Source organism: Gadus macrocephalus, chromosome 20 (assembly GCF_031168955.1).
Source record: "Gadus macrocephalus chromosome 20, ASM3116895v1".
NCBI classification, from domain to species: Eukaryota; Metazoa; Chordata; class Actinopteri; order Gadiformes; family Gadidae; genus Gadus; species Gadus macrocephalus.
The window spans coordinates 18,281,676-18,297,381 of NC_082401.1; the positions used below are offsets into that span (position 1 = coordinate 18,281,676).

General features: G+C 46.7%; 1 protein-coding gene and 1 long non-coding RNA gene across 2 annotated transcripts in view; one reads left to right on the forward strand and one right to left on the reverse strand.

The window, feature by feature from the left end:
* The first annotated feature begins 1,897 nt into the window (after positions 1 to 1,897).
* On the forward strand, positions 1,898 to 3,584 carry LOC132449029 (uncharacterized). Its single transcript, XR_009523492.1, has 2 exons — positions 1,898 to 3,076; positions 3,172 to 3,584. It is a non-coding gene; the product is annotated as an uncharacterized LOC132449029 (long non-coding RNA).
* Positions 3,463 to 15,706, reverse strand: part of ube2f (ubiquitin-conjugating enzyme E2F (putative)) — a 41,975-nt gene continuing 29,731 nt past the window's right edge. Inside the window, exon 10 of the mRNA XM_060040612.1 lies at positions 3,463 to 4,027. Within this exon, the coding sequence (XP_059896595.1) occupies positions 3,977 to 4,027 (51 nt within the window). The 3' untranslated portion in view covers positions 3,463 to 3,976. The remainder of the gene's footprint in view (positions 4,028 to 15,706) is intronic.

Here is a 15,706-nt window from a genome sequence, read left to right on the forward strand (position 1 = left end):
TTTTTTTTTTTTTTGCTTTTGTTCTTATGCTAACGAACTACAGTTGCAATTAGTTTGCTATCTTGCTTGGCTGATACAGCTACCTTTCTTAGGCCTACCAGCGCAATGGCAATGATTTTAAGATAACATACATGGTATGTCTGTGAGTAAGATGTTGATGCTATATATGTACTTATGTAGCAATCAGCACTAATGTTTAATTACCTCGGAATCGGACATGGTGTTTCGTCTTCCTATCAATGTAACTGAATTCACATGAACGCGCATAACTGACGTTTGGTGGGAGGAGCTACAGCAGGTAGCGTGGCAGGGACGGGCCAGAGAGCACGTGACGGAATCTCAACGGCTGTTTTCTCCAAAATCGCCCACCCTAGCTTTAAGGCCGATTTAGGGTCGTTTTAGACGCAGAGACGTAAGCACGTAATTTACACAAGGGACTTGTTTTAGACAAGTTTTGATTTACGGTTCCTTTAAGGTTCCTTACTCTCCCCCCTCACGCTGGACAGACACCCTCTTAGCAGGCGCTGGTTGGCAGGTGTCAGCGCTCAACACTGTGTGCTGCAATTCAGGCCAAGATTGACGGCCGTTAATGACAAGTACGTAAAGGTCTTCGCAACAGATGACAGTCGGTTATTTTTAGGTATTCCTTCTGCACCCTTGTCGCCCATTTTTAGTCGGATGGTTGTAGATGGTCTTTTTTCCACGGCTGATAGGTTCAGGAGACCCTATCAGGGAAATAAAGAGAGCTGACACACACGCACACGTCCACAGCCGGCGGCCGGTGATTGGTTGTCCACTATTGTCAAAGACTTTCAATCCAAGACAGGCCACCAAAAAAAAAAATCATTTTTTTTTGTACATGTTCTTTAATATATCTTAAAAAATGGATATACAATTTCAGAAAGACAAGGTTGGCTATTTGAGAAGGAGAAATATATCGTAATGCAGCTGCACGCATCTCGAGACCCTGCAGGCTAGGACTTACGCCTCTACCCTCACTGCCACGTCGGCAGTCACGGCAAACATACTACTGCAAAGGGCCCCTATTTTACCACCAGCTGTGATGTTGAATAGATATAGATAAACCAACAAGCCTGGTCTGTATCAGACATCAGTGGTGTGTAAAAGACATCACACATCTGGATGGAAACTCACCACTTGTGACGTTACTAATGCAGATCGACAAGGCTCATCACGCCGGTTGGTAAAATAGATGCCATTTAAATGTATGCTGTATTCCCCATTCTGTCATGGGAGTTTGGTTGATATTGATATCGTTTCTCCAAGTGTTTTCGTAGACTCCTCCACTCTGAAGTGGTCAGCACATGGTCATTCAGCATCGGTGTTGCTAATGTAATCATATAAATGTCAGTGTAGTTCGGGTCCAACCTAGTGTTGATGCTAACCTATCGTTGCCATGCCACTGCAGTCAAGGTTCAAACAACTTGGTTTGATGCCGATCTCCCAAAGCGCGTCCAATCAGATTACAGCTTTGTTTTGACGTTCTTAAACCAACGGAATCTAAACGCAACATTTCTCAATCTGAACATGTCAGCGTGGTTTGAGGAGTAAGGGGCGTTGAACTTTCATCTGTTGGCAGGCTATATTCACCCGACCTAGCGTCCATCTTAGCTGGAGGCTCCTTGTGTGATGACCCCTTGACAATAAACAAACAGTGTGTGTTATTAGCTTCGTGGTGATGAAGTTGCAGTCACAGGCCTGGCTTTTGGAGTATTCTTCCTTGGATGGGTCTGCAATCCACATACCAGTGGGGGTTTGGCAGTTGCCTGCAATTGTGTTATTTCCTCTTACATTGCAACAGTTAGAGGTCGGGGTTCAAGAAATTTGAGTAATTTTGAGAAGTTTGAGTAAGTGTGTGTGTGTGTGTTCTGGGGACAGTTCCAGTAAATGGGGCAGGCCGCCTTGGAACATCCTTCAATGTGTTTGTCTTTTGCGAACAATTTCCTAGATGTTGACCGACAAATGTGTACGTACAAACAACACTCACGCACACAGCATGCACAATTCAATGCTGGTAAGTATAAGAGATGAGCTCACATAATTGTTCTGTATCGTTTCCTCATGATTTATTCATTTAGCCGGAAGAAGCTTTTGAATTACCTCCACGTCATCGTATGGTTTGATTTTGAATGCAGATCGATCAGTGATGAAGGATACAATTGATCACATCGTTTGATCTCTTATTCATGATACACATGGTTTACACACACACACACACACACACACACACATACTGTAGCCTATATGCACATGCTCAAAACTGAATGCCTGGCTCTGCACACATATAAAGACATACGCACAGGACATATTCAAGCGCACACACACACACACACACACCTCAGCCCTTAGCAGAAGGAGCTCATGACAATCCCCTCACCTTTTCACATGCACAGGGATGAATATCCAAAAAGGAAATTCATTACATGTGGGGTTGACGTACACAAGCTGCGCACAAAAAACACAGCCAAACCCTTACACACACGATGAGAGCAATTGGAAAGTCAACACACACACACACACACACACACACACACACACACACACAAGAATATGTAAATCCAAACGCACACACACACACACACACTCATCCATTCAATCAGCTCCCGGCTAACACAGCGAACACGTGACCTAAGCCGTGTGGCATTTTAGCGCGGCGACTCACTGCCCCTACAGCACATTGATTGAGTACGGTCTTCTCTTAATCCTCCTCCTCCTCCTCCTCTTCTTCAGAGGGTCTGAGGAGGAGCGGACGTCAGCGGTTGCCACGGGATCCCGACGCACGGTCAATATGGAACCCCGACTAATCCACACTGGAGCGTGCCAGGGACCAAGGGAACGCTTCTTCTTTGCCTTTTCATTTAGCTTGTCCATGCATTATTCACCCAAACAAACGTGTGTTGTTGCCATGCAGCCGTGGCGGATTCTGTCTCATCACAACAATTTAAATTAGCTCAACACATTCAATAGGTGACGCGCAAGCCTGACCCAGAGTACACGCGGCAATCACCAAACCCAGTGTGTGTGTGTGTGTGTGTGTGTGTGTGTGTGTGTGTGTGTGTGTGTGTGTGTGTGTGTGTGTGTGTGTGTGTGTGTGTGTGTGTGTGTGTGTGTGTGTGTGACCTGCAGCTGTGGGAAGACACTGGAATCAAGATGGTGGTGCATGTGGAATCACAGGCCGAGGTAAAGTGGTCTGGTCACATGGGTGCAGGCCATCAGGCTTCACAATGTAAGGGCACGGGTATCGCTGGATGTGTGTTTGTGGGTGTGTGCCATGTTGAGTGTGTATTTAACGTTTGTACTTGTGTGTGTGTGAACCCACTGCAGTACAGGACATTGTGTGTATATATGTGTGGATGTGTGGATGTGCATGTGTGTGCATGCTGGCATGTTTATATATTTGAGACGTCTACTTCTCTTTAGCAACACAAACTTGGCAGGCACTGGAGCAGAAAACACACAATATATATTCTTTCTTTAGTTTCACAGGTTATTGGAAAGAAAGCGATCCGTCTTGATGGGACTTGGAGATTTGCCTTGAAAGTTGAAAGTACGACTGAAGCCCCCCCACCCCCCCTCACTTCAAGGGGCTAAAAGACCCAGGGAGCAGGGGTCCCTTGACGCAGGAGGGCCACAGACAGGCATCAGGGTCTGGGTTAGGCCCCCCCTACCCACCCAAGCGTTATTTCCCCCAATATCTTCTGTGTTGTTTTTTTTGTGTTTTTTTTTTAACAATTCTTTTACATCCATATTCTTTTGATTCCAGCAACGGTTGGCGGTTGTTGGAGTTGGTTTCGATGGGCGGGACCAGCAAGGGATTTGTTTAATAAGATAAGCGAGCGCTAGGGGAGGGGGTCGGCCCGAAGATGGAAGTGGGCGGAGCCAGGGGGGAGGAGTGGCGACGCGGCGGAGCTGTTTGGTTGGCTGAGGAGCAGAGGCGTGCAGCCGGGTGCTCCTATCATCTGGCATAGTTCTTGATGTAGTCCTGCACCTTGTTCCGGAAGTCCTCCTGCACAGAGGAGGGAAAGCAAGGAGCAGAGGGGGAATACAGGGTTAGACTTGAAACATCTTGCTCGAAGCTTCTTTCATGGGGCATTGCGGTTTCGAAACTAGAACCCTAACACCCTCTAACCAGTTCACAATCTGGTGTCCCTGGTTTGTTTAACAGCAACGACAGTGGACTGGGATCAAGGGAGAAATTATGTTCATTATTAAAAATGCATGAGATGTCTTGTTGGACGCTGGTTTGGGCCAAAAAGCTAAAATGGGGAGAATACAAACTGAGTGTTAATTTTGGTGTTTTATGAGTGTAAGTGATTGCCAGCTGAGCAGGGAAGCTAAGATGTGGGCCCATGCCCACTATATCACCAGCCAAAACCAAAGGATTAGTTTTATATTGAAAACCCCTTTTAAGGAAGCCTAATATTTGCATTTCTAGATGAAACAAAATTCAGACCAACGAGAAATCCATTATACTTCAGTCGATCGGCCCAGCGATGAATCATGTGGCTTCATTTGAGGGCTAGACAGGCCGAGAGAGTGAGTCTGCTCACCGAGGATGGACAAATGTGTGGCTCCTAGCCTCAGTCTGTGTAAATATCCTTAAGGCCTAACGGAGGACACACATGCTGTGTGCTGCCCTGTGTAGCTGTGTCTGCCACGGCATTAAGCTGTAAAACTGGACTTCAAACCATATATATATCGAGACAGCCGATACAGAGCAGAATGTAGGTGATCTCTGAAGGCTTTTTCCCCAAGGCTAAGGTTTGTTTAATCTGCGGAAGAGAGGACTCCTGTGAACTGTCCTCCCAACGGTGGCCCGAGACATTTTAATGGGAAGAAATCCCTCAGGCTCACCAAGGGGACGCATTATTATTCTACGCTGTTGTTCTGCGTCGAGTCGATCGATGAAACACCTCTTTAATGCCCGGCTGATTCAGATACGTCGAGTGAGACAACGTATATGAATAAGGACTGCTCTATAAACATCATTTCAATTTCGGATAATTGTTGTTCTTCCGAATTGATATCAAAGAGTGCATTTCTCCCAGCTGTAATTGGAGCCGGTGTTCTGTGGATATGTGCTACCTACTGGGTAATGATTTGCTACTTGGCGGTTCTGCATGAAGGCACAGTTCCAAAATCTTGGTTTTCCGTTCCATTGGTTCGACAATGTCTGTTCTCTCCTTTATCAAAGATCTCTTTAATAAGGAAATCCATGTGTCAAGATAACAACCTAATGAGACCACACATTGCTCATTGCTCCAGTCAACTTGAAATGAGAAACACTTAAATTAAGACTTCCTTTTCCTTTCTACAGCGTTAATAACGCAATAAGTGATACAACAATATCAAGTAGAAATGCTGGCTGAACATCCGCAGCATGCGGATGTTCAGCCGTTAAGACTCAGTTACGGCAGAGCTTCAATGGGCCTACGATTTTCAACAAAGGACACATGGTTTCCAAAGTATGAGAGTAGGCTTTCTCCCAATAATCATAAAGCAAATAGCCGGTTGGAACGTTATGAAACGTTGATAAAATCCCAGGGCAGAAATAGCGCCACGCTGAAGAGAAAGCACAAAGGTGCTATTAGAGGGGCGTAGATCACTTCTATTCATGTTTTGGATTAGCGTCCGGTAATTATAAGAAGGTTGAGCACTTTGCTCCCTTTAACCTAAAGGTTTTTGTATGGAAATAGCATCTAATAATGTTCATGATTAAAACACCACATGAACACCACCCCCCCTGCTCTCCGCATCCTCTTATTTCTATGGCCGCAACTCTAGTGCGACCAATTGAAAACTAAAACCTTGTGAGTAACCTCCAATTTTGGCTCAATATTTGTATTATTACAACCATTACGTGTACAGACTCGAGGGCGGTCTCTGTCCGTCTTGCAGATTCTCACAGTGGACGGCAGGTGAAGACTGGGTGGCCCCGCCCATTCTGCCGGCGATTTGAGTTTGCCCTGCACAAGGGTCAGGAGAAGAGCAATACATTTCTTTCTGCTCCCGATAAGTTTTTGCGGGAGCCAATCACCAAGCTGGCTTTTCCCCTTGGCACGCCATTGGCTGGTTTAACACATGGACGACAGGGAAGCGACGGCAAGCAGCCAATTGCGTACCGAGTCAGTTCAACTAGGCCCGTTGATCACGCCTCTTGTGCTGAAGAAAATGACAGCAGCTTCACCAGACCAACGTGCAATCTACGATTGAGCTTGGTCTGGCAATAGGCAGATTACGGCAGGTGTCTCAAGTATTCCAAAAAAACATTGGAATGCAAGAACAACGAAGGATAGCTCAGTCATCCCATGTTTGGCCAAGCTGCTTTGATAAAAGGCTACCATTACCTCAATTTAAGTGTTGATGTAAGGCCTCATATACTTCGGTTAATCCTACCTCTGAAATACATCTGTGTTACCGATGCACATTTCTAAATAAAGATTCATAGAAATTTTGGGACAACCGTCCGTCCAGTCATCCCAAATTGCGGAAACATCTGCCATCTGTACAACAGAAACATTGAGAGCCCAGTACCACCCAACTTCCTCATCTTGTTAGGAACATTCAATCAAACGTTAAAGTGCACAAGCAACGGTTTGCCCTGACGAATGAGCCCTGAAAACCTGCTCTTTATCCTCTCATTGTGCTCTAGAGGCGTTTTACTGGCTCTTTGTCTGACACCTGCCCTCGGGGAGCCTCGGTGACCAGTTAAATCCTGATGGCCTTCTCCCCCCCCCCCCCCCACCCCCTCCCGACCCTCCCCGTTACACCCTCCATCTCCCCACAACCGTTACGCTCCCTGCTCCATCCATCTCTTTCCTCACAGGTCACGAGGTCATGGGGCACCACGAGTCAACTGCCGCAACGCGTGACCCCGCGACCTGTCATATTCCACTTCCGTTGACACGGTGACCTCCAGCCGTTTTGCTAGGCCCCTTGCTCTCACACTCCCGGGGGGGCGTTCTTGTATTGGTCACGACAGATGGAGAGAGGGAGCGAGAGGGGAGCGAGAGGGAGGGAGAGAGAAGGAGAGGGTGAAAGACGGAGAGGGAGGGAGAGAGGGAGTGAGAGGGGAAGCAGAGGGAGGGAGATAGAAGAAGAGGGTGAAAGAAGGAGAGGGAGAGAGAGGGAGAGAGAGGGAGTGAGAGGGGAAGCAGAGGGAGGGAGAGAGAAGAAGAGGGTGAAAGAAGGAGAGGGAGAGAGGGAGTGAGAGCAAGAGGGAGAGTGAAGGAGAGGGAGAGAGAGGGTGAAGAAGGAGAGGGAGAGAGAGAGGAAGCAGAGGGAGGGTGAGAGAAGGAGAGGGAGAGAGAGAGGGAGTTTGAGCAAGAGGGAGAGTGAAGGAGAGAGAAGGAGAGGGAGAGAGAGGGAGAGATATGTGCAATAGAGGGAAAGCTTGAAATGGAGAAAGATAAAAGGAAAGAGTACACTCAAAAAACATATGGCTCGTTTGTATGACAGAGGGAAATAACATACAGCCCAAGCCAACTATAAACACATCTTATCTTTACATATCCAGCCAGTGTATTGGGAACTCGAAGTGTGCCTTATAAACATAAGTGTCCCGTGTATCTTAACTTTAAGAGACTCTTCATTCATCTCCTAAACGGTTGCTGTAAAGATATTGACCGCAGCTGCTTCGGGCTAAACATTCGGGGACCAGAGCGTCACATCCACGCTGCTCTGGGACCTCTGCCTAGTAGCTCAGTGACACGAGTACACCCACACCCAGTCACGTACGCACACATAAATACACACGGGCATGTACACACACGTAAATACACATGGCATGTACACACACGTAAATACACATGGGCACGTATACATGCATATGGGCACGTACACACTGCTAGGAAAGCACACAAACAAGGTCGTACGTACGCACGCAGAGTTAATGATTTGCACACACAGAAACAAAGATGCACCACTGCATTGCAGAGGAGTAGGCTGTGTTCATGTAATTGCAAAACAAAGTCTTGAGTGTGCGACCACACAGCAGCTAGGAAAAGAGATGGGGCATCAAGGGCTTCAAATACTACCGCGTTCACGCCGTATTAGTGCAGTTTTTCCACAGTACTACCACATTAATAACAGTACGACAGTCATTTTGTCAGTTTTGTAATTCAACATGCTTTCAAACTTCATATTTGCTGAGGTTTTTTTCCAAGTTAATTTTTGCAAATTTATACCATCTATCTCACATTGTGTGCGAACACACATCTCCCTTTGGTGTGCTTTACTTTGTTTTACCCTGCCAAGGGAATATGGCTGCAAATTCGCCTAAAGCTATAATCCGGCACGTTGTCCCTTTAAAATAAAACAAACAATCCATCCTGGTGTGTTTCTACGTCCTCTGCTGGACCAGAACCAACCCTTCCCTTACTACTACTGCAGCTCCACCAGGGAGATGTTCAATGAGGACTGTGAACCAATCACAACGCAGGCTTGCCGCCATCGCACAGAATGAATGGCATGTAGCCCAAAACGTTGACTACGGCCGTCCTGTCCCTACTTATGACTCCCGACCCAGGGCTCCTCTGGAGCAGCCGGAGAGAGGAGGAGCAAGAGTCTCGGCAACGGAGCAGCTTCTGTCTCCATTGTCTGCTTAATCTTTATCTCCACTGTGAGTCTGCAGGTGGAGTTTTTCCTCAGTATTATCGGCTAAACCCGGTACATAGTGCAGTGCGGTTGGCATTCGGTGAGACACCCACGTTCCTGGTTCCAACTATGTGTGCGGAAGCAGACGCAGGTTGGGGTTACAACGATTTTCAGACATGACAAATTGGGTTACAGACCTAAAAGGTTTTGGAGCTACTGATTTATGCGTTGTTTGGAGGCTCTATGACAGCCTGTAGAGATTGTTGGATAAGCAGCTGGACCAGCCGGGGGCTGATAAGTGATAATTAGCCCCAGGAGAGAGCTAGGTGTCTGGGCAGATCAGGTCCCATCAGCTGGGTATGCTTATATATCTGCTACACCAACTGTCTGCCCGGTGCAGGTGGTAAAATGCCCCCCTATATGTCCCCAAGTGACTACTAAAGCCAGAGAACATGATGGGAAGAGAGCCAGCGAGGGGGAGAGTTCCATCAGCAAAGATTGCGATGATACAAGCTATTCTACAAAAAACACAGGCTGCTAGAAAAAACACGAGCTATGGTATTAAACAAAGTACACCGGAGAAAAGCAAAGCTATGCTAGTTATAACACGCAGCACCACAAACACTCAAGCTAGGCTATTAAAAGACTACAAAAAATAAAAATAAATAATCACACAAGCTTTTCTAAAAAAACACAGGCTAAAAACTTTAAGCTATGCCAAAAAAACACAATCTACAATAAAAACACAAACAAAGACAATAAAACAAACGCAATGCTTAAAAAAACAACTAGCACTTGATCAATACTGGATTTGATTGGCCGATGCCAATACCGATATCGATATATTGGCCGATATTGAAGATATAGATATATCCAATGATATTCTATATACATATATTTTGTATTCTTGGGTTGTAGCAGCTACATTGGAATTGTTGGTCACCCTGCAGCCATGCTTCGGGCCACAGCAATATATCGCATTAAAATCATGAGCTAAAGGAACCGATTCACTTTATAAGGGAGGAGGTACAAACTTTGACACAGAACATGATAAAAAAACATTAATAAATCAACACCATTTCAAAAGTTTTCATATCGGCAAACCACAATACCGATATACAGTATCTGAGATAAAATCAGCAAACCAATATCAGGCTCTAGCTACAAGCTATGCAATGAAAACACAAGCAACAGCTACAAACTGAAACACCAAAGGAGGCATTTAGTGGGACCAACTATCGTTGAGTCTACAAATTTGAAGTACCCCCATTAAAGTCAGGCTAACCTTCATAAATCATTAGCATTTACAGAAACAGGTACAGCTGCTCGGCTCATGCCAGAGACAAAGTAAATAGAATAAAAGAAACGCAACTAGCAATATAAACACAAAGTACAGAATAATATTTGCATTGTAACCCTAGATAGAATTACTGGCTTACTGAGGCTAAATAGGTCGATTAGGTGACTCAAGTGATACTTACGATTTCACACGTTATATACAAGACGTTTGCGAACTGTGAGTAAACTTTGCACTTCAGTGGAACTGCTGTGTAGCGAAAGCAAGGCAATTACCTCTCCCCTCCTGCCTGCTACACTTATCAGTACTAACGCATCCCCAGGGTGCCAGCTCACAAATTAAAAGTGAGGGGCCTTTCAAAACACTATTTTTTAAATAGCAAAGCACACGATAAGTAGCCAAAAGAAACAAAGGAATAAGACAGGATAAGATGTAGCCAAGGTGTGTGCAAAAAAGACAGAAAAGGATACCTTCTGTATCTGGACGTGGCTTCTTATATACAAGCATAAGCGTGCATGCTTATACATTTGCGCAATAGTGCATGTGAGTGCACACAAACACTGGTCTGTTCATATGCCGATAAACAGTCTTTTCCCCTTGTGTGAAAAGGCCATTTCATGGCAGCCAACCAGAGAGAGAGAGAGAGAGAGAGAAGAGAGAGATAGTGTGAGAAGAGGGAGAGAAAGAGAGATAGAAGTGGGAGAAATAAAAGGTAGAAAGGGGGAAGCAATGAGCTATGGAGAGAAAGTGCAAGAAAGAGAGATAAAAAGCGATAGAGAGGAAGAGCCAGGGGTAAAGAAAGAGGAGGAGAAAAGGGAGCGAGAGAGAATCAGGGAAAGAGAGGAAAGAAAGAGAAATGAGTGAAAGAGGGGAATAGAGTGAAATGAGAGAAAGAGTGAACGAGTGGGAGCAAGGTCATCGAGGAACCCTGCAGCTCTGCTTCTTAAGCTCCCAATTTGGAATGAGAACAAATTGTTCCAATCATATAGAGCCGTGCTTTCTCCACCGCACTGACACTTGAAACACCTCGGGGAGACATGAGGAGGAGGAGGGGAGAAGGAGGAGAAGAAGGTGATGAAGAATGAGAAGAGGAGGAGGAGGAAGAGAAGGAGGAGGAGAAGGTGGAGAAGAATGGGAAGAGGAGAAGGCGGAAGAGAAGGAGGAGAAGCCGGAGAAGAATGGGAAGAGGAGGAGGAGAGAAAGAGGAGGAGGTAGCAGATGATGAAAAGGAGGAGGAGGAGGAGGAGGAGGAGGGGGGACAGGAGAGGAGGTAACCAGGAGCAGAGGAGGAGTAGAAGAAAGGGTGAAAGAGGAGGAGGTGGGTGGAGTAAAAGGAGGAGGAGGTGGTGTGTGGAGGACCCGGACCGTCATACGCGCTGTAACAGAAGCTCAAACCACTGGTCCGTATTAAAGCAGAGCTGTTGATTCCATCACATTGATCACTTTTATGTGTGCTCCATTCAATACAAAGCTTGACATGTCTGGCCCTAATCATGCTGCTCAACATGTGCGATTGATAACGCCGCCAACACCACCCATATTCATTCAAGCTGAAATATCGCCTCGTTCACTAGAGCCGCTTGTTAAAACAAGACAAGGACAGGAGGGGAAGGGAGAGGGGAGGAGGAGAAGGGAGAGGGGAGAGTGGATAGAAGAGGAGGAGAAGGGAGGAGTGGAGGGGAGAGAGGAGAGGAGGAGAGGAGGGGAGGGGAGGAGAGGAGGAGAGGAGGGGATGGGGGGATAGGAGGAGGGGAGAGTGGATAGAAGAGGAGGAGAGAGGAAGGGAGGGGAGAGAGGGGGGGAGGTGAGAGGAGAGGAGGGGAGGGAAGGGGAGAGGAAAGAAGAGGAGGGGAGATGATAGAAGAGGAGGAGAGGGGAGGAGAGGAGGCGAGAGAGGATAGGAGAGGAGGGGAGAGGAGAGGATAGGAGGGGAAGGGGGGAGAAGGCGAGAGAGGATAGGAGAGGAGGGGAGGGGAGAGGAGAGGAGGGGAAGGGAGAGAGGCAGGGAGAGGGGGAGGGATGAGAGGATAGGAGGGGAGAGGTAGGGGAGGAGGGGTGGGGAAAGAGGAGACAAGAGGAACACAGATTCGACAAATGTTGGAGAAATGTACGTCATAGATTCATTTAGCTCTTGGGGGGTGTTTGAATCGTCCAAACATTGCTGTATAGAAGAAGACTATTGTACTCGGGCGCTGGTACAACTGGTACTGGCCATACACATGATGAGCTATGGTGGGCCGAGAGTGCTAAAAGAAGGAAGAAGGAGGGTGCCTGGACCAAAGTAGTGATGAAGAGGCAGAAAGTGGAGCTAGATGGATCGCTAAGCGTTTCCACTGCGTTAGGAGTCTCAGGGTGTCAATGTGATGTCACCTCCTATGACGGATTGCAAATCAAAGACCTCAAGCCATCCTGACGTGAAGGACTATAATTGTGTGTGTGTGTGTGTGTGTGTGTGTGTGCTTGTGTGTGTGTGTGTGTGTGTGTGTGTGTGTGTGTGTGTGTGTGTGTGTGTGTGTGTGTGTGTGTGTGTGTGTGTGTGTGTGTGTGTGTGTGTGTGTGTGTGTGTGCGTGCGTGTGTGCGTGCGTGTGTGTGCTTGCATGGTGGGACGTGTTATGTTAGAAGGTTGGGTTCATGGTTATTGATCGAACGAATCGATGTGGCTAAGGTATGCTAAAGGGTTAAAGAAAAACAGAAGGGAGTGACACAAGAGGTGACAGAGTGGGATTATAAACACAAAGCACAGAGAGCGAGAGAGAGAGAGAGAGAGAGCGAGGGTAAGAGCTGGGTGTTGCAGTGGACCTGATAGACAGAAGGGCAGGGTGTATGATAGCATACAAATGGTGATCTATATACCTAATCTATATTAAAGCACTTTGTAAATGTGCTGTACAAATAGCTAGTATATAGATAAAAGGTCATAATTATTATTATTACTAGAGTTTTCGCGTCCGCGATGAAATATGAAAAATAAAATAATGTGGAAACTCCAGACGGAAATGTAAGAAATTTCTGAGCGCATAATATAATAACATTTTGCCTATAATTTCAAAACGTATAACATTCGTTCACCACAAATGACTCTTAAAAGCAGTGCCAACATTTCAATATTTTTTAAAGGTCCCCTGGCATGCTACTTTATGAATGCTTTAATATAGATATTAGTAGGCCCCAAACAAAGTATTTGAAGAAGAGGAGGGGAGATGATAGAAGAGGAGGAGAGGGGAGGAGAGGAGGGGAGAGGAGAGGAGAGGAGGGGAAGGGGGGAGAAGGCGAGAGAGGATAGGAACGTCTTTGTCTTGACGTACGGTGTGTGAGCGTGCGTATGTGTACTCTTCCGTGTAATCGTCGCTGCCTTTGTCTTGACGTGGTGTGTGTGCGCGCGCACGTGTGCGTGTGTATGTATGTGTGTTTCCATGTATGTTCGTGCTCATGTGCGTGTGTGGCGTTGTGTGTATGTGCGTGTGTGGCGGTGTGTGTATGTGCTTGCTTGCGGTGTATGTTTGCGTTCGCGCGTGCTGTGTGTGAGCTGTAGGCTGCTTGGCACACGCGCACATCAGTAATTTCAGTACTCGTGCGACAGGCCTGCCATTATAGTAGTACGATTATTAACAACAAATCTTCCTTCCTGCCACAATCAAACGGTACCAAACCTTGCATACACAAAATACTATAAATCACTATTCCCAAGGCCCATTCAACGACCGGGGGGATATTCTATTTACAGAAAGAGGACAAGTCTCTCAGGGTTAATGCAACCCGTTGATAAACCATGAACAGCAGACACTCTGTATGTTCGAGCTCCACTCCAGGAACAGTTACCACTTGAGTTTCTACCCGCAAACATACATAAGATTGGTGCTGCTTATATCCGAGCCAATTACCACTCACCTTCCGCCTGGTATGTTTACCAGTAATACTGCATCCCCCGAGGGCCAGCACACAAATTAAAACCAAGGGGCCTATATATCAACATCATACATATCTCCCCATTGTAATGAGCTTGCTGCCAACTGTATACATCTGCATACTGTTTAATCTATGAACAGATTGCCGGTGCATACTGGCCATGCAAACAGCAGTGATCGCCTCGTGATGGAACGAGGCGCTCGCTAGCTAACGTCCGATGGCGAGTACAGAGTGGTTAGTAGAGAGCGGCTAGCATCAAGTGGTTAGCGTCGACCACCTGCTTGTGTTTAAAATTGTGCACGTGTCTCCTTTGTGGTAACATTCAAAACAGAAGGTTTGTCTCCTGTAAAATCAAACAACTGAAATGGAGTCTAATGGAAATTTCCATAAGACACTTCAGACACGGAAGACACTGAGACCCCTTAGCTATTAGCACAACCATTTCACTGTTTGTACAAGGAATTATTACTCAAGGGGAACTGGGACAGCCTGGGCCGACTGAGACGGCTTCGGCTGACTCAGACGCAGCAATACCACAAGCTACATTGCCGAGATGGCCGAAAGGACTAGTGGCAGCTCTACCTGCAGCTTTACCCTCAAGGCCCTATTCCTGCTCTTCACCATGGAGTGTGCCCACTGTTCGGGGAAGACGATAGTGCTTCAACCTTTGTATGCTTGTCGTGTTGAGTGGCGTCTCTGCAGTGACTCCCTTTATTTTGTTCTATTTGAACCCTTTATTACGATGCACCTTCCTGGGAAAGGAGTTTCGCTGGTCCGGTGATGAATAAGATCCTTTAAACCAGCCAGGCGTTCCAGGCCTGGGGAACAACACCTGCTCATCATCGGCTGCATCACACTCCTTTCCTCGTACATGTTCGATAGTGCTCCGACATATCGTGGATCATGGCTCGCCCCCCATTTTTCTTAACATTCTTCCTCGCTCGGGTTAAAAAAACCGGTTCCCTGCCATTGTGTTCCAAAACTTTTTCATGTTCTTTATTGCCATCGCAAAGAACGTCAGGGGATTTGTAGTATTATTACTATTTGCACATTGCCTTTGTGTGCACTCAAGGCCCGTGGAGCCGTGTGCGAAGGACCCAGTGCCCGAGGGCAGGGTACGTGCGGCAGCGTGCGCGTCCACGTACTGGGTGCAGTAAGTGGTTGAGCTAACAGCCCTACGTGTAAACAGGCTGAGATGTTTGTGAGCGCGTGGTGCATTTCTGTGTCAACAGTTGTAGAATCCAGATGTTTCTCTTGTGTATACATACAAAAATAACTGCCAAAAGAGCCTTTTCCCTGTTCCTACCAATCGACTTCCCCGTTCTGTGAACGGACCCTGCATGCTCTGTGTGTTGAGCTGTAAGCCGTGGCTCTCTCTCCTTGTTATTTTGTACGCTGCTGCACACACAGTGGACGTCCACTCTGCACCACCAGCAGAACTGACAGAGCCCTCCAACACCAATTAACTAAGAACACACACAAACGCGAACTAGCGCCACTCACACACACACACACACACACACACACAGAGAGGCGCTCTGACGCCCATGAGTATGGCTCCAATCAACCACTTCATTCAGGCAAAAAGCACAAAGGAGAGCCACTTGAGAAGCCCCCCCACACACATGCACAGACACACACACACACACACACACACACACACTCATACACACGCGCACACAGAGTAAATGGCTGCGTTTGCTAGTGTGTATGTGAGACACACAATTTTCAGACAGGCATAACCAATTCACAAAGGCACACACATATACAAACACACACACACACACACACACACACACACACACACACACACACACACACACACACATCAGTTGCAGAAGTTGCATAGAGGAGTAGCTCTGTGGGAGTAGGTCAAAGTTAGATAA